Source organism: Pristis pectinata, chromosome 2 (genome assembly GCF_009764475.1).
Source record: "Pristis pectinata isolate sPriPec2 chromosome 2, sPriPec2.1.pri, whole genome shotgun sequence".
Classification (NCBI taxonomy): Eukaryota; Metazoa; Chordata; class Chondrichthyes; order Rhinopristiformes; family Pristidae; genus Pristis; species Pristis pectinata.
The window spans coordinates 26,497,935-26,517,269 of NC_067406.1; the positions used below are offsets into that span (position 1 = coordinate 26,497,935).

The 19,335-nt window shown below is 41.6% G+C and overlaps 1 protein-coding gene and 1 non-coding gene across 2 annotated transcripts in view; one reads left to right on the top strand and one right to left on the bottom strand.

Annotated features, from left to right (window-relative positions):
- The window catches only part of myo5b (myosin VB), a 215,754-nt gene extending 203,572 nt beyond the window's left edge, over positions 1 to 12,182 (bottom strand). The window contains exon 1 of the mRNA XM_052010146.1: positions 11,900 to 12,182. Coding sequence (XP_051866106.1) covers positions 11,900 to 11,926 — 27 coding nt within the window. The 5' untranslated portion in view covers positions 11,927 to 12,182. The remainder of the gene's footprint in view (positions 1 to 11,899) is intronic.
- Positions 3,540 to 3,612, top strand: trnav-uac (transfer RNA valine (anticodon UAC)). Its single transcript has one exon. It is a non-coding gene; the product is annotated as a tRNA-Val (tRNA).
- Positions 12,183 to 19,335: the final 7,153 nt, after the last annotated feature.

Genomic DNA, 19,335 nt, shown 5'->3' on the forward strand with positions numbered 1-19,335 from the left:
TGCAAAAAAAAAAATTGAATAATTTTGAAACTGAGTTCAGAGAGATTTCAGAAATTTACAAGAAACAGTTTTCCACCTGGCAACTCACTCACATTGGATCAGAATGCTCTTGTTGCTGGGTGTGTCCAAAATCTCCAAAAAATATTCAAACCAAAATTTTATTCAAAAAGCCATTAACATGAATAAAGCTGTCAGCTTTAGTGATGCTTCCGAAGACAAGACAGACTGATCTGTGACAGAAGGTGATTCCAATCATAACTCACAAGATAAGGCCAGAAAAGATGAAGGAATTCCTGAAATTACAAAGGAATTACTTTCTTCAACCTTGCAAACATTATTTCAGAGAGTATTAGCTCTCCACAGCAACAAAAAATAAGACCATTCTAGAAGCTTTTGCCAAAAAGTGGGGTTCTCTGGCAACAGGAAGTATGAAATCCTTATGAAGTATTTTGCCTGCTCACACTTAGAAGGGGAAGATTTTTAAAACAAATAGAGGTGCACCTGCAAAGTCACATAGGTATGCCACAGGAAATGTGATTTACTTTTTTGATTGTCAGTCTCTGATGATGTACGTTTTGAGAAGTATATTGTGTAGTATACATGAGTAAAAGGTATATAGTATATCTTTACCAACTGAATGCACCACATGGTATGACCTCTGACAAGTTATCGTATCAGTCACTGCAGTTGAGAGTTGACTGCCTTCAATAAAGGATGTTTTGTTAATAGCTCTACCTTTTTCTTTGCCACAGTACATGGAAACGCCCAAAGGGTTTACAGACACAACACATTTGTACTCCGAGATTTCAAAACTGTAAAACTGTCTGGTTGAGTGGTGCCGCAACAACAACCTCTCACTTGACGTCAGTAAAATTAAAGAGCTGATTGCTGACCTCAGGAAGGGGAAGGAGGGTGAACATGCACCAGTCTACATTGGGGGAAATCTGAAGTGGAGAGAGCAGCACCTTTAAATTTCTGGACCCTACACATCAATGCAATCACAAGCAAGGAGAACCAGTGTCTTTCCTGTCTTAGGAGGTTAAGATGGTTTGACTTGTCATTGAACACTAACAAACTTGTACAGATGTATCGTTGAAAGCATCTTGACTGGTTGCGTCACGGTCTGTTACAGCAATTCGAATGTGCAAGAACACAAGCAGAGAGTAATGGACTCTGCCCAATACATTACAGGCACATCTCTCCCCACCATTGGTAGTACTGACAGGAGGCACTGCCTCGAGAAGGCAACATTCAAAGATCCCCACCATCCAGGCCATGCCATCTTCTCGCAGCTACCATTGGGCAGGAGGTACCGAAGCCTGAAGTCCCTCACCACCAGGTTCAGGAACAGCTACTTCCCTTCAACCATTCGGTTCTTGACCAACTGGTACAAGACCACTAGAGTTTAGCAACACTTTGATCACTTTGCACTAAAATGGGCTTTGTTTTTTTTGTTCTAGTTGTGTTCTTTCTTGTAAAAAGTGTGTACAATTTAGGCTTAATTTATGTTTTTTTATGTGAATGCTGTGTATCAGATGCTATGTGCCTGTGATCCTGCTGCAAGTAAGTTTTTTATTGCACCTACACCTGTGTATATGGCAATACACTTGATTTGGACCTTAGGAATATTTGCAATTTTTTTTATATGTATACACAAGGAAAGTTACTTATATGTTATGCACAATATAACAATAGAATTTTGTCCAGTCCTTGAAAACTTAACATTAAGTAGATTCAGCAGTACCACAGAATTAGTATACACACCATTCTTACCTTATTATTAGTTCATCATCTTACCATGGCCAATATTCTCCTAAACATTTCTTATCTAAGAGATTTAGTTGTGCCATCCAATATTTTCATTTATTATCACTGTAATAAATTTTTAATTCTATACAGATACAAAAGTCAACAGTCCCATTCTTTCCCAGGACCTCAAAACCACAGAGCTCCCCCACCCCACAATCTTTTCTTCCTATAAACATTAAAACCTAATCTATCATTATGTCTGTGACGTACCAGCAACAAAAGAAACACAGAGTCATGTATAAGCGTTAAAAAACTATTTTATTAATAACTACTTATGATAATAAGAAAAATAAAAGTAAAAATGTTAGATCTTAACCATTAACCCCAAAAACTAAACTCAAAGTGTGTGTGGCAAATTCCCAAACTCCAAGTCTAGGAATAGTTCTCAAAGTTCAGTAAGCCGTAAGGTGAAACATGAGCAAAGGCTTCTGCAAAACCACTGTTGACTGAAGAGGAAATGTAGAGAGAAAATAGAGAGTATTTACAAAATCCAAATGTTCCACGATGGAACTCATACAACACCTCAATCACTGATGATCTCCATTGCTTTGTTCCGAAGTATCAGTCACCCCAAAAGGCATTCAAGACGAGGCCGTCCACACAAACACCTGTTTCCTTCTACAGGTTAACGACAAAGTGGACTCCACTGGATTATTCCAAAAAATCCATACATGGATTGTAGTGACAGACACAGTTATTGTTTTTCATCCATCGATACAGAGACCAGCAGACAGTGTCTCTCTCCCTCTTCTCTGACTGACCACTCCAAAAATGTCATCACGTCTTTATCTCCTGTTGTTGTCGTAATCACGCCACACACACACTACTGTGCTATGTCTTTAAGGGACATTCACCAATAGTAACCTAATCTGTAACATGTCTCAATTTATCTTGTTTTCTCTCCTAATTTTTTTCAAACCTAATGTTCCACAAATGGGTTTAGCCCTTTTCCTAAATTTATTGATTAAAAAATCCAATCTTAAGAGTTGGCTTTGAGATTCATTCTGCTTCAGTTTAAAGGGGGAAGAGCCACAGCTCTTCTAGTTGAGGTTTCATTTGTAAAATGTTTTCTTTTAAACACCGAATGACACCTGCATTTAAAATACTGCAGCTAGTCTTGTAAATGTGAGAATAGTTTCAAGGACTCAGAAAAATTCCTTTTCTTTTTTAATAATGTAACTTAGCTATGACCATTGATGAAAGCAAATCTTGCTTCATTTTGCCATTTTCCTCTCTAGCTATCCTAGTCAGTGAAATTTGCGAGTTATTGCCCATAAGTTGAGATTTTCGATGCATTGACCAGGGTTGCTTAAACTCCACTTAAATTAAGTTTATAATTGCTTTGGATAAGGCTATTGATGAACAAATCTTGTAGCTGTACCTCTGATGTGGCCCCAATTAAAAACATATACATGTCCCAAACAAACAGCCAAATTAGAGTTGCACTTTTGTGATCTTAATTTTTAACAGCTTCTCCTTCTACCTGTATAAAGCACGTCAGTCACATTCATTTTACTTCACAGCATGTGGAACAGTGCCGATACTGGTGCTGCACTAATTTATTCCTCTACACATTTTTTAAAATCAGTACATGCTGCGCCAACATCTCATGCCAATACTACACTGGTTTAGTAAAATGTAAATGCAGTATTAACTAAACTCTGAGTTATTTTTATATATCCAACAAGGGGGCTACTAGAGTTTAGAAACAGTTTATTCCTTACCAATGTGGTTCCATAGCGTAGTGGTTATCATGTCTGTTTTACATGCAGAAGGTCCTGGGTTTGAGCCCCAGTGGAACCAGTTATGTGTTTTATATGACGGCACAGAAGTGTAGTGGTTAGCGTAACACTATTACAGCGTCAGTGACCCGGGTTCAATCCCACCGCTGTCTGTAAGAAGTTTGTACGTTCTCCCCATGTTTGCGTCAGTTTCCTCCGGGTGCTCCAGTTTCCTCCCACATTCCAAAGACATACAGGTTAGGACCCATCCTTCCACCCACCCCACCTCACCCTGCACTCCTCCACAACCATACTACGTTGGTGCCAGAAGAGTAGCAACACTTGTGGGCTGCCTCCCCAGCACATTCTCAGTAACGCAAAAAGACAGATTTCACTGTATGTTTCGATGTACATGTGACTAATAAATATCTTATCTTAATAGCAAACTCAGATACTCTGGTCTACCACTTGTAACATGGTGGCCCGGAGGTTGCAAAATGAGAGCATGAGCAGCTGAACTTGAAGCAAGATGCCCACTGAATCAAGTAATCTTACTGTTATTGATTCTATTTTTCCCCCAACATCAGATCTCTAGCATCCAGTAACAAGCACCCAAGCAAGCAGGCCAAGCAACCAATGACAATGAAGAATTCTCAAAAACAGCAAACCAAAAAAATAAAAAGGAGTAATTTTTTAAACTAACATCATACACTATATAGAGTGAAAAATAGAGTCGTATTATTCACTTGAGATTAAGGCAGAAGTTAAAACATTATAAAAATTTGTTTTAAAATATAGCATACTGCAATGTCCTTAAGAAATGGAATTTTGAAATACTTATCTGAGGGAATAGCACAAAGTTGTATTAGAACAGAGTTTTCCAAGGAACAACTGTAGTTCAGTCACTGAAAAACTCATGCATCAAAGCATTACAATTAAAAAAGCAAAACAATTCAGATGCTGGAAATTTGAAATAGAAAATGCTGAAAATACTCAGCAGATCAATCAACATCTACAGAGACAGAAGGTTAACATTTCTAGTCAGTAACCTTCCATGAGAACTGGGAAAAGATAATATAAAAAACAACTTTTAAGTGCAGAAAAAGAAGTAGAGAGAATAAAATGAGAAAGTCTGTGATAGGCTGGAGAACAGGAGACACTGAGTGACACAAGTGCCAACTGAACAAGGGTAGTAAAGGCTAATGAATAACAGAAGGTGTGTCTGGAGGAAGTGAATGAAATTTGAAATTACCAGGAGAGTGAAGAAGAACTATACATTGGAAATGTGAGATAAAAGGATGGAACAGCTTATGACCCAAAACTGTTAAATTCAGTGTGGGTCCAAAAGGTTATAAACGTGCAAGTCAGAAGGTGAGGTGCTCTTCCCGCTGTACATTGAGCTCTGTTGCAAAAGGGCGGGAAACAGAAGACAGAAATCAGATGGAGAATATAAGTGACAGGCACCGAAAGCTCAGAGTGACACTTGCAAACAGAGCAGAGGCGCTCTGCAAAGTGCTTCCACAATGTGCATCTGGTTTACCCAATGTAGAGTGGACCATTTCATGACCACCAAAAGGAGCACAGCAAAATAGAAGAAGTGTGGCAGGATGGTATGGTGGGATGGCAGCTAATGTTCCTGCCCACAGCTCTGGGGACCCTGGTACTGTCAGAGTGGAGTTTACATGTTCTTCCCATGACTGCATCAGATGCTTTGACATGCTGGTAGGTTAGCTGGAGACTCTAAATTATCTACCCCTTAGTTTAGGTATGTAGCAAAAAGAGTTAATGGGGAATTTATGGGCACGAGAGAGAGAATATGCTGCAAGGCCACAGTGAAATAAAAAGCATGGAATAGGACTAATAGGATTACTCTATTGGAAGCCAGCAACAAGCCAAATGGCCTCCTTCCGTGCCATAATAATGGGCAGTACAGGGGCACAACAGGTAAAGATCCAGTGATCTGATTGTGTCCCAACCTCCATGCTGCCTATGTGGAATTTGCACATTCTCCCTCACACACCAAAGTCATGCTAGTAAGATAAGATATCTTTATTAGTCACATGTACATCGAAACACAAAGTGAAATGCATCTTTTACATAGAGTGTTCTGAGGGCAGTAGACAGGTTAGTTGATTATTGTAAATTACAGCTCCCCCCCCCCCCCACTCAGGTGAGTGAGAGAAGAAACAGAGTGGAGTTGATGGGCACATATGAGTGAATACGTGGTGAATGAATTGCTCAGCGTTGGCATAGCCTCAGTGAGTCAAATGCCCTTCTTCTGCTTTGCAAGGAAATATGAAAAAGATAAGAGGTACAGGTGAATCACTGCTTCATCTAGAAAATGTGTTTGGGGCCTGGACAGCCGGAAGGGAGGAGGCAAAAAGGGAGGTGTTGCATCTCCTATGGTTGCATGGGAAGGTACCAAGAGATGGGGAGTTAGTGTTGGTGAGATGGAAAAGTGAACCAGAGTATTCAGGAGGGAATGTTTCTTCAGAATGCTGAAAGAGGAGAGGAGCCATTTTTGCTACAATCTGATGCCCAGAAATGCTTCCATTCCTCCAACTCTGGAGTAACTGAGACTTTATGCAGCTGTAGCAGACTTACTATCCTCTAAACTTCTTGATTATTTTCTGCACCTGATTATTAAATATGAACTGGTGTCCACAATTCTCCATGGACATCAAATGTTTCTAGAATTTCAACACTAAGAAAACTGTGTTTTTATTTGTTTCTCAGTCTGCAATGTTTTCACATTTGCCTTCACTGAATGCACTTGCCATAATTTTGCATATTTGCTGAATCTCTTGGTAATGTTTCAACTCCTTGGAGCGTAGGAGACTGAGAAGTGATCTTATAGGCGTGTATAAAATCATGAGGGACATACACAGGGTGAATGCACTCAGTCTTTTTCCCAGGGTTGGGGAATCAAGAACTAGAGAGCATAGGTTTAAGGCAAGAATGATAGAAACTTGAGGAAAAATCTTTTTTTCTTTACAGAGGGTGGTACATATACGGAATGAGCTGCCAGAAGAAGTGGTTGAAGTACAATAACAACTTTTAAACGACAGTTGGACAGGTACATGGAAAGGAAAGGTTTAGAAAGATATGAGCCAAACACGGACAAATGGGACTAGTTTGGATGGGCATCTTGGTTGGCATGGACCAGATAGGCCAAAGGGCCTGCTTCCATGCTTTATGATTCTATGACTCCTAGTTACAATGAGGAATATCTTTGTGTCATTAGCAAACCTGGATAATTGCTTTTTATTTCATCATCCAAGTCAATTATAACTATAGTAAATAGTTGTGGTCCCAATACAGACCCTGCAGATACCATTAGTCACATCCTGTCAAATTGAATACCTACCCATTTTCCCAACTCTGATTCCTGCCACTCAGCCACTTTCCCAAACAGGTCAATAATTTAACTTCAATGATAACCTCAACTTAAGCAACAGTTTTTGGATGGATTTTATCAAATGCAATAGGAGACAGGTAAATATTTGAAAGATGCATTTATTCAATACTTTCATATGATATAGATCCCTTTTCAATAACTTTTCAATTTAGAGGAACAGAGTTGACGACATAATACTGCTGTTTCTATTGAGAAATTTCAGTCCAGATTTTTTTTCTTTTTTTTGTCTTTTTCTTTTGAAATTTTCTTTTTAGTTTGGTTTGATTATTTACAATTTTTTATTGATTTGGGGATTTTTTTCCCTTTTCTTTTATACACACAATAAATCTTTTTCTTTCCTTCTTCTATATTATATTCATCTACTAGAGATCGCGAAATCTAAAGATTTTTTTTATATTTTATTATTCTTTATGATTATATATGCCATGATGGTTCTCTTGATCTCTTTGTATTACATGCACAATCATCGATGTTATATATTAATCTGTATTAATTTGGGAAACTAATAAAAAATTGAAAAAGAAAAGAAAAAAAAAGAAAGAAAGATCAAGAAATTGAGTGTTAAGGAAAGCTGGCACAAAGATGAGTTGAGGCTAGCATAGATCAGCCACGATCTTATTGAACAGGCTTGAGTGGGGTTTGGTGGCCACTCATAGAATCATCCAGCACATAAAGGGGGCCCGTTTGGCCCACCTCATCCACGTCAATCATGATTTCTCGCTCCATTAATCCCATTTGCCGGAGTTAGGCCGATATCCCTCTGTCTTCCCTATCCAAGCACCTGATCAAATGCTACTTTTAAACATCCAACTTCAATACCTCCTCTGGCAGCTTGTCCCAGATAACCACTACCCTCAGTGTGCAAAACTTACTCCTCACATCTCCTTTAAATTTCTCCCCTCTCACCTTAAACTCACACTCTCTAGTTCTAGACTTCCCTGCCCTGGGAAAAAGATTCTATGTCTCTCATAATTTTATAAACTTCTACAAGGTCACCCCTCAGCCTCCTAAATTGCAGTGAGGATAAACCCAGCTTAGAACAGTACAGAACAGGAACAGGCTCTTCGGCCCATGATGGCTGTGCCAACCATGATGCCAAATTAAACTAATCCCTTCTGCCTGTACATATTCCACGGCCCTCCATTTCCTACATATTCATGTGCCCATCTAAAAGCCTCTTGAACGCCACCATCATATCTGCTTCCACTACCACCCCTGGCACCCACCACTCTGTGTGAAAAAACTTGCCCCGCACATGCCCTTTAAATTTTCCCCTTTTCACCTTAAAGCCATGCTCTCTAGTATGTGATATTTCAAGTCTGGGAAAAAGATTCTGGCCGTCTACCAGTTCTGGCTGTTTATCCAATCTTTCCATATAACTATTGTTCTCCATTCCAGGCAAGATCCTGATGTATCTCTTCTGCACACTCTCTATTGTGACCACATCCTACCTGGAGTGTGACAACCAGAACTATACACAATATTCCAAATGGAGTCCAACCAATATTTTGTACAGCTGCAACACAACATCCCAACTCTTATACTCAAAGACTTGTCCTATAAAGGTTAACATACCAAATACCTTCTTCACTACCCGTGTTGCCACTTTCAGCAAGCTATGGACTTGCACCCCAAGGTCCCTGCCATTTACTCTCTATGTCCTCCCAGAATTTGACCACCAAAAGTGCATCACCTCACATTTGCCTGGATTAAAATCCATCTTCCACTGCTCCAACATTTCAGCTGATCTACGTCCTGCTGTATCCTTAGACAACCATTCTTGCTATCTACAACTCCACCAATCTTTGTGTTGTCTGCAAACTTACTAATTAGATGACTTACATTCTCATCCAAGTTGTTTATATGTATTAAAATCAACAATGGACCCAGCACCAATCCCTGCAGTACACCACGGGTTACAGACGTCCAGTCAGAAAAATACCCATCCACCGTTACTCTCTGATTTCTATCACCAAGCGAATTTTGGATCCAACATGCCTCAGATCCTTTGTACCTTAACCTTCCGGACCAGCCTATGTGGGACCTTGTCAAAAGCCTCATTAAAGTCCACATAAACCACACCTATCACCTTGCTTTCAATTTTCTCAGGTACCTTCTCAAAAAACTCAGATTTGTGAGATTCCTGCTCTTATTTTCTTGTGCTTTTGCATGTTCCAGGGAAATTATATCCTTAGATCACTGTTTCGACATCCTCTCAAGAAAAAAAACAGGCTCATCAGGCATGGCCATAATGCCCATCTCTCATCAAATGAAAACTTATTCACACAAACCTTAATTACAGAATCTATTTCCAACAACAGATGTTTGGCTAATTGATCAACAATTCTGTTTTAGACACTCAATTTTCTTAAAAAAACAAAGTGACATAAACAATTGGCCAAGCTAATCAAACAGTACCTGCATCAACTGTGGAAGGTTTTAAGCAGTACTCTCACCAACTTTCTTTAAAACCCAGGGGTGGAAACCAGGGATTTAATCACACCAAGTGCTATTCTTTTGTTCATACCCACTATTTTGCTTATGTTTATTTTGAGAGTCTCCACCTCTGATTCAATATTAATTTTCTTAGAATATCCACATTCCTGACTTCTTCCTGTAATGTAAATACCAATTCAGAAAAAATTCTAGTTCCCCATTTATAACATCACTAATATTTTTAAATTCCTGCATTTCTTCTGACCAGCCTATTTTTTCCCCATTTTAACTGTTCTTTAACTTGTCTAGCATTTGTCATAGGAAGGTATCTGGCAACCTGGTATATAACAGGTGCAATACTATAATTCCAAGCAAACTCATCACCAAACTCCGAGACCTGGGACTCAACACCTCCCTCTGCAACAGGATCCTTGACTTCCTGACCAACAGACTGCAATCAGTGAGGATAGGCAGCAACACCTCCAGCACGATTATTCTCAACACTGGTGCCCCACAAGGCTGCATTCTCAGCCCCCCTACTCTACTCCCTATATGCTCATGACTGTGTGGCCAGATTCTGCTCTTACTCCACCTGCAAGTTTGTAATAATACCACTGTTAGTGGGCCATTATCTCAGATAACGATGAGTTGGAGTACAGGAAAGAAAGCTTAGTAATATAGTGTCATGACAACAACCTTTCCCTCAATGTCTGCAAGACAAAAGAGCTGGTCATTGACTTCAGGAAAGGCCAAGAAAGCTCACCAGCACCTCTACTCCCTCAGGAGGCTAAAGAAATTTAGCATGTCCCCTTTGACACTCACCAACTTTTACTGATGCACCATACAAAGCATCCTATCTGGATGCATTACAGCTTGGTATGGCAACTGCTCTGCCCTGGACTGCAAGAAACTGCAGAGAATTGTGGACACAGCCCAGCACATCACGGAAACCAGCCTCCCCTCCATGGACTCTGTCTTTACCTCTCGCTGCCTTGGTGAAGCAGCCAGCTTAATCAAAGACCCCACCCACCCGGGACATTCTCTCTTCTCTACTCTTTTATCAGGTAGAAGATACAGGAGCCTGAGGGCACGTACCACCAGGCTCAAGGACAGCTTCTATCCCATGGTGATAATACTATGGAACGGTTCCCTTATACGATGAGATGGACTCTTGACCTCAGTCTACCTTGTTATGATCTTGCACCTTACCGTCTGCCTGCACTGCTCTCCCTCTGTAGCTGTGACACTTTACTCTGTATTCTGTTATTGTTTTTACCCTGTACTACCTCAATGCACTGTGTAATGAATTGATCTGAACCGGCACTGTTCTATGTAATACCAATGTGGACACCAAAATTAAGACGTTTCACGTACTCACTTAATGCATTTGCTGTAATTCTAGTCAAAAATCCAAGTATTTGGCACATTGAAGGGACGACCAGCAATTTCATAAATAACCAAATACATTTGTTATATTGGTTGAAGTGTAAATGTTGGTCAGTACAGTGGGGAGAACTTCATTATTCCTTTCATAGGCACGTAAAGAGATCATAAGATTAGTCTACCCGAGAGAACAGTTCAATGATCTCTCTGAAAGTTCATCACTTCCTCGCTAAAGGAATTGAAGCATCAGTTTGGATATTGTGCTGAGCTGAAGTTTCAGTACCTTAAGATTGTTTCGCGTCTGTAACTGACCGTGTTCTGTTGCGATAATGGCACCATTTAACATCTTACAGATAGAGCCTACTACACTGTAACAACCACAAAGCGTACTGCTGCTTAAAGCAAAATAGATGTTTAATTAAAAAGTAGCTTCTCCAGGTGGTGTCTGGTATCAGTATTTCGAAAGGATCAGGACGTTTTAAAAAAGATGTTTCCCAATCAATCAATTACAGGGAAGAAGATTTCTGCTCTGGCAGGATACCATCAACTTTGCGCTAAATAAAAGTTGCGTTTAAGGGACCATCAGCAATTCTCAAACCTTCATTAAATGTTTTCTATCTTGCCTTGCCTTTCTGTGACAAGAGACAACGACCAAGAAATAAGTTGCCATCCGTGCGTAAACGCTGTAAAAAAATCTGAATACAAACGATTCCAACTCCCTTCCAGATCTGTTTTTACGCTTGCGAACGACAGGGGAAACCGCGCACCATCCCTGTTTAAAACACTGCACCATTAAACAGCTGTTCCGCACCATGAGTTGCATTGAAACAGTAATCGTTTAAAACAAAAATAAAATTGCTGCAAGAATGAATCGGTTCAACTCCTGCCTCAGATTTAATAAAACTCTAAAGCAAAATATTTACACACGCTTCCAATTAAATACTATCGTGGGGAAGTCGGCCGGGGAACAAGTCGGACATATAATAAAATCGGATCAGACGGTAGAGGGGGGAAGAATGTGGGATTTGGCGGCGGGTGGGTCTCGCTTCACTGGGCTCCAGCCCCGGATTGGAACGCGGAGCCGGCGGTATCCTAGAGACGGAGGGACACCTGAAAACAGATACAACCTCACCTTGGTGTAAAGTTCCGAGACTGACATGTCGCTCGGCTCCAGCCAGCCTCCGTCGAGTGGAGAAAGAAGCCGGTGTGCCCGCCTCCGGCCGCCTACTCTGGACGTTGGAAAGGCGACAGCTCCCCGGTCGCCATTTTCACCGCGGCTCTGCCTTTATTCCAGCGACCTTTACTCAGGTGCAAAGTTGGGTGTCGAGCCTCTCCGCCCAGTTTCTGCCGCTCCGACCCGGTGGATTTTCCTTTCTCCAAGAGGAAAGGAATCACGCAAGCTCGATTTTAAAATCAGACGCCTGCTGCCAAGAACGCGTCATGTGGGGTTGACAGAAAATAAAAGGCTCTCGCAAGGTGATCCGATGTCACCGGTCCAGCCTTTCCCGATAGGAACCGGGAAATGGGGCGTGAGACATCTGCTGGTGACTTCCGCGTTCTGAGGTGTCAGCCGCCGCGCCAACCTGTTCGGGTCTCTCCTCCCGACCCTCTCCTCGGGACGAAAACTCTTCGCCAAGTGCCGGCGCCTCACCCCGCCCTCTAGCTGCCAAGACCACTTTAAGGTTTGTCAACGTCCCACGGTCCCGGCTCCGAGTGTCCCGTCTCTTTATAAGAAAAATCAGAGGGAGTTTGAGAACAACAAAATAATGCTTTCTTCCATCTGCATTTATTCGAAAAAAAACAAAAACTGCAGGTGCTGGAATACCTGAAATAAAAGATGCTGAAGCCACTCAGCGGGTCAAGTATCATCTGTGGAAAGAGACACAGGTCCGGGACACTTGGATGCTGCCTCATCTGCTCAATGTTTCCAGCATTTGCTCTTTTTATTTCTGCATGCATTAACTCCGTTGGAAATCGGGAGTGGGGTCGGGGATAAAGTCAGTTTGACACAGGAATTGCCCAAAAGGGAAAGGGAAAATACTACAGATGCTGGAAATCTGAAATTAAAATAAAAATGCTGGAAATACTCAATAGGTCCAATGAAAAGTCGTTGACCTAAATCGTGAGTTGTCTCTCTCTCTCTCTACGGGGCTGCCTGGTCTTTTGACTGTTTCCAAGATTTTCAGTTTTTATTTCAACAATCATCCAGTTGTGTAGTGAAGGATTAGTCGGCCTTCCAGTTGATGGGATGGAGAGTGGGTGGGGTGGGCGGGGTGGTAGGCAGGAGAAGGTAAACCACGAGGATAGGTGTTTCAGGGATTGGTGATAGATCTTGGGGCAGGACATTTGAGGCATGAGATCAGGTACCAGTATCAGCATCTCAAGGCCCAGTGTAATCACTTCTCATGCGTAGCCTAAGTTCCCACAAGATCAGTAATACAGGGCATTGCTGCCATTTGTACTCTTGCCCTTATCTGACATAAAACCATTTTTAACAGCTTGACACAATTTCTCCCTCCCATGGGACCAGGGACCTTCTTGTTCGAAGTAGCTTGATTTCTTCCAATTCTACTTAATGTGACCTTCTTCCCAAAGTAGGGACAAACCCAGGTTCAATGCAATTGTTCCAAAGACCTAACATTTGTTCAGGCTTCACAGATTAACTATAGGCAAGATTATAAAAATACATCTACATAGTGACTTTCAGCACTTCAGGTTATACCAAAGGGTTTTACAGCCATTAAATTAACCACAAGCCATAAAGAAATAAACAACCAGATCACTGTTGGTAATGTTGGTTGAAAGACTGGTTGCGAAGTTTGGAGAAAAAGAATAGGGAGACCCAAAGATTTATTTGTGGGGTATGATGTACTCCTCCTGGTCTTCATTGAAACTAAAGTTAACTAAACCTATGTATTGGGCTTCCTCTTTTCCTATCTTCAGTCCTGAAGAAGGGTCCTGACCCGAAACTTTGACCACCTGCTTTTCTCCATGGATGCTGCCTGGACTGCTGAGTTCCTCCAGCATCATAGTGCTTTTCATCTCGAAACTAAAGTAATACAAGCAAATTAATCCACATTACGCAGGCCTCTTCTGCAGGGAAGCTAGTACAGTTTCCTCATGGAGGGCTTTGGTTAAAATTGCAAACCCTGGTTAATCAACAAACCCTGATCTTCACTTCAGGAAAAGGTCTGTGGTGAATTCTGGTAGGCTCCCTTATTGAATCATTTGAACCATGTTAAATTATCACCAGCAGGAGCAGGAAGTGGAAGGCAGAATTGGAGGAAGTCATGCTGGCCATTTTAACTACTTGTTTTCTACTAGATAGGCAGGTTTAAAGTTGGCCTATGGCGGTCTGGTTTACAAAGTAAATGCAACTTTCACTTTGTTTGTATGTCTTACAAGACAGAGGAATCAGGGTTACTAAAGTTTCAATTAATTTTCATAATCAGCAAAACATAATCTCTCTCACATTTGCCTATTGCCTTTTCTATTACCTGTGACAAGGCAAAAAATGGCAGCCTTAACAAGTCTTTCAATTTCAATCAGTTAAAAACCTGATCATAGTTATACAGCATGGAAACACACCCATCCATCCAACTGGTTCATGAAAACCAAGATGCCTACCTGAGCTAGTCCCATTTGCATGGGTTAGGCCCATATCCCTCTGAACCTTTCCCACCCACATACCTGTCGAATACCTTTTAAACATTGTAATTACATCAGCTTCTACCACTTTGTCTAGAAGTCCATTCCTCATACCCACTACCCTCTGTGTGAAGAAGTTGATCCTCATGTCCCCTTTTAGTTTTACCCCCTCACCATAAATCTATGCCATCTAGTTTTAGATTCTCCTGCCATGGGAAAAATACTGTGACCATTCACTCTGTCTATGCCATTCGTGATTTTATGTTCTTCTGTTTGGTCACCCCTCAGCCTCCTAGACTCCAGGGAAAAAGGCCCCAGCCTATCCACTGTCTCCTTATAACTCAAGCCCTCCAATCCCAGTAATGTCTTTGTGAATCTCTTCTGCACCCTTTCCAACTTAATGACATTCTTCATTTCGCTCAGCATCCAGAACTGCACACAATACTCCAAGTATGGTTTCCTCAGCAACTTGCACAGTTGTAACATGATGTCCCAAATCTTGTATTCATTGTCCTGACTGATGAAGGCAAGTGTGCCAAACGCCTTCTTCAACACCCTGTCTACCTGTGTTGCCACTTTCATGTAACTATGTACGTGTACCCCTTGGTCTCTCTGTTCTTCGGGACCTTGACATTTACTGTGTAAGTCCTGCCCTGGTTTAACTTCCCAAAAATGCAATACTTTGCACTTGTCCAAGTTAAATTCCATCTGTCATTCTTTGACCTAATTTTGCAGTTATTCTAGATCTTGTTATAATCGTCCATCATTTTAAAAACTGACTACACCTTTAAGTCCATTTATGTGATCACCTCACTGCTCATCACCCAACAACATAGGGATATAAGATACAGCAAATGTGGTCTCACTTTACTTCTGCAAGTAAGTTATCAGAGTACCAGTCTGCAGTGTGAACACAGCACTGTATCAATAAATGAGATCTTAAGCCATTTTAGGAGATAACTCCACATTCAGTAACGTTTAAATCTAAACTGGAGGCAGTTGTATTGGAAGAGGTTCACTTAATACAGAGATTTAGCACAAATTCATTTTTTTAGGGTTTTATCTCTCCTGTGCTGTATTTGTGTGTGATTGTTAGCATTTGTTAGAACAGTGATTATAGAAAGGTAGAAACTCAAACAAATAAAAATAACACATCTCGGATTAATATCAAAATGTCTCTTTTTACAACTAGAGTGATCAATGCATTAAGTAATTTCCAGAGATTAACAGAGAGGAAACCACTAACATTATAAAAGAAATCGGCTGAACTTACAGAGAGATGTTGTTGCAATAATCTTTGTGCATTGCTACAATGCATCATTTAGATTTTACATACTGCAGCTACAATGCACCAGAGCTGGGCATTGAATCTGTTGGCTGGCATGCTGTGCAAAAGAATTGCTGCTTCTTTATTTGTGTTGAGTTTCTTGAATGCGGTTGCAGCTGAATCCATTCAAGTGGGCTGTGAGATGTCAATCATGTTCCTTAGTTAAACCTTACTAATGGCAGTAACCTTGAATGAGTCACAAAGTGGATCACACATTAAAAATTATCTGGTGGTTGCCGAAAAGTGATACGTTTGCATTTTTGACCATCACCCAGTACTTTTCCACAATGTAGAATGGCATTGGTAGTTCACCTGTTCAGATGACCATGGGTTTAAGCACTTCTTCAGCTACTTGTGCACATATCTAAGCTGATACTTAATTGTAGGTGCTGGGATTCTTGCACTGTTTCTTAGATATAATGTCTAGGTATAAAAGATTGCATGATATTGTTTGAAGTAGAGGAAAGCTCAGATAATTTTCACCACCCGAACAGATTTCCCGTTGTTTCTGCCTGCCCAACATCCACAAACAGGACTGTTCTGGTAGACCCATTGTTTCTGCCAATCCACAGACAAGGGTGGTGCTGTTGTAGTCTGGTGGACTGACCTCTACATTGCAGAGGCCAGACTGCAGCTCTCAGACACCTCCTCACACCTACCCGTGGACCGTGATCCCACTAACAAACACCAGACTATTGTTTCCCGCACCGTCACAGATCTAATCACATCAGGAGGTCTCCCCTCCACAGCTTCCAACCTGATAACACCCAACCCCACACTTCCTGCTTCTTTCTCTTACCCAAGATTCATAAACAGGACTGTCGTGGTAGGCCCATTGCTTCTGGTTTCCTCCTCTCTTCAATGAGAATATCTATCAATTTGCTTAACACCAATGCCTGCTACACTTCTCCATTTTACAATACTGATTACACTTCATAAAGCATTTCCCTCTGAAACACTTTTGGTCGTTCTGAAGGTATAATACTACTACTAAATGCAGAGCCCGACCCGAAACGTCAACCATTCCTTTGCTGCCATGAATGCTACTTGACCCACTGAGTTCATCCAACAGTTTGTTTTTGCACCAGAATGCAGCATCTGCAGTATCCTGTAGTCTAGGATGTTGGTATTGGTATTGGTTTATTATTGTCACCGAGGTACAGTGAAAAACTTGTCTTGCATACTGTTCAGACAGATCAATTCATTACACAGTGCAGATACATTGAGTTAGTACAGAGTGCATTGAGGTAGTACAGGGTAAAAACAATAACAGAATACAGAGTAAAGTGTCACAGCTACAGGGAAGTGCATTGCAGGTAGACAATAAGGTGCAAGGTCAAACAAGGTAGATTGTGAGGTCAAGAGTCCATCTCATTATATAAGAGTTCAATAGTCTTATCACCGTGGGATGGAAGCTGTCGAGCCTGGTGGTATGTGCCCTCAAGCCTGGTGGTATGTGGCCTCAGGCTCCTGTATCTTCTGCCTAATGGGAGAGGGGAGAAGAAAGAATGACCCGGGTGGGTGTGGTCATTGATTATGCTGGCTGCTTCACCAAGGCAGCGAGAGGTATAGACAGAGTCCCTGGAGGGGAGGCTGGCTTCCATGATGTGCTGGGCAGTGTCCACAACTCTCTGCAGTTTCCTGCGGTCCAGGGCAGAGCAGTTGCCATACCAAGCTGCGATGCATCCAGATAGGATGCTTTCTATGGTGCACGGATAAAAATTTGTGAGTGTCAAAGGGGACATGCCAAATTTCTTTAGCCTCCTGAGGGAGTAGAGGTGCTGGTGAGCTTTCTTGGACGTGGCGTCTACATGGTTGGACCAGAACAGGCTATTGGTGATGTTCACACCTAGGAACTTGAAGCTCTCCTCGGAACTTGAAGCTCTGAGGATGTAAGAATATGAATGGGATGAGAAACAACTCTTATACAAAAGTTACAAGAATGATTGTTGCAATGGTGTGGCCTTGTTTCAAGAATGAAAATTGACAGAAAACTTCTTCCAATGAAGGTACACAGCACAAAATATTGGTTCTGAACTAGCATGGGCATTTTAGTCATCTGTAGCTCTTTGTGCGACTGGTCACACTTAGCATTATCTATCCATCACTTCCACGATCTTCCTCAGAATTTTGTTCTGTGTGTCTTCATTGGAAGAAGTTTTCTGTCAATTTTCATTCTTGAAACAAGGCCACACCATTGCAGCAATCCTTCTAGGAACTTTTGTATAAGATTTGTTTCTCATCCCATTCCTATTCTTACATCCTAGACCACATGAGACCTCAGATGCTGGATTCTGGGTTGATCTTGTAGAAGGACAGAATGATCCAATCAATACACCTCACACAAGAACCAGCAACACAGGGAATAGGAATAAGGAAATACAAGCCTGCAGATGCTGGAAGCTGGAGTAAAAAACAAACAGCCAGAAGAACTCAGTGGGTCAAGTGGAATCTGTGGCAGCAAAGGGGTGGTTAATGTTTCGAGTCGGGATTCTGCATAAGACGTAGGGTGTAGAGAGAAGACAGCCAGTATATAGCAGTGAGAGGAGGTGTGAGACAGAGGCTGGTAGTTGATGGGTGGAACCAGGTAAAGGAGTGACAATGGGCAGGTGGAACCAAGTGGGGGAGGGTGATGAGCCGAGGTAATGGGGGGGGGGGGGCGGGGGGAGAGGGATGGAAAATGTAAACAAAGGGAGAGAGACCCAGTCCCCCTGTGTTTCTTTACCATGCCCCCCAGTCCACCCCAGGGTCTCTCTCCCTTTGTTCATCTTTTCCATCCTCCCATTACCGAGACTCATCACCCTCCCCCACCTGGTTCCATCTTCGTTCCTTTATCTGCTCCCACCTACCACCTACCATCATCTGTCTCAACACCCCCCCCCTTCTCAAACTGGCTGCATCTGCCCATCATTCCACCTAGCCCCTGTCTCACCCACTCCTTCTCACTTCTATATACTAGCTTCCTTCCCTCTACACTCTGTTCTGATGCATAGTCTTGACCTGAAACATTGACCATACCTTTGCCTCCACTGATGCTGTTTGACCCACTGAGTTCTCCCAGCAGTTTACTTCCTGATCCTTTGTGCCCCAGATGCTCCCCTTTCCACCGTGAACTCAGTAAGGAATACAAATATTTTTAAACCTGTCAGTTGCACCCTGAAGTTGTGCAAGGAGTACTAAATAAGTGTGAAATCTTCCTTATGATTTAAGAGTGCCCCCCTACTTGTCACGCAGTCCTGAATGTTATTCAAGTGGATATTGGCTGGCATGTTTTGTTCTATGATAAATATTTAGGTATTGCCTCCTACATGGATAATATTTTGTGGTTACTGCTCTGGTAATATAGTTTAATTACAATGGACGAGTATTTTTCATATTTCATTTTATTAAGCAAACAAAATCCAAAATTCTGTCAGCGAGCACTTTGGGTCCAGTGACCACAATTCTATTAGTTTTAAAATAGTAAGGGAGAAGGATATGACCGGTTCACAGGTTAAAGTTCTGAATGGGGCCAGAGTATATTTTGGAGCCATTAGGTGGGATCTTGGAGTGGTTGATCGAACAAGATTGTTTGCAAGGAAAGGAGCTTTTGC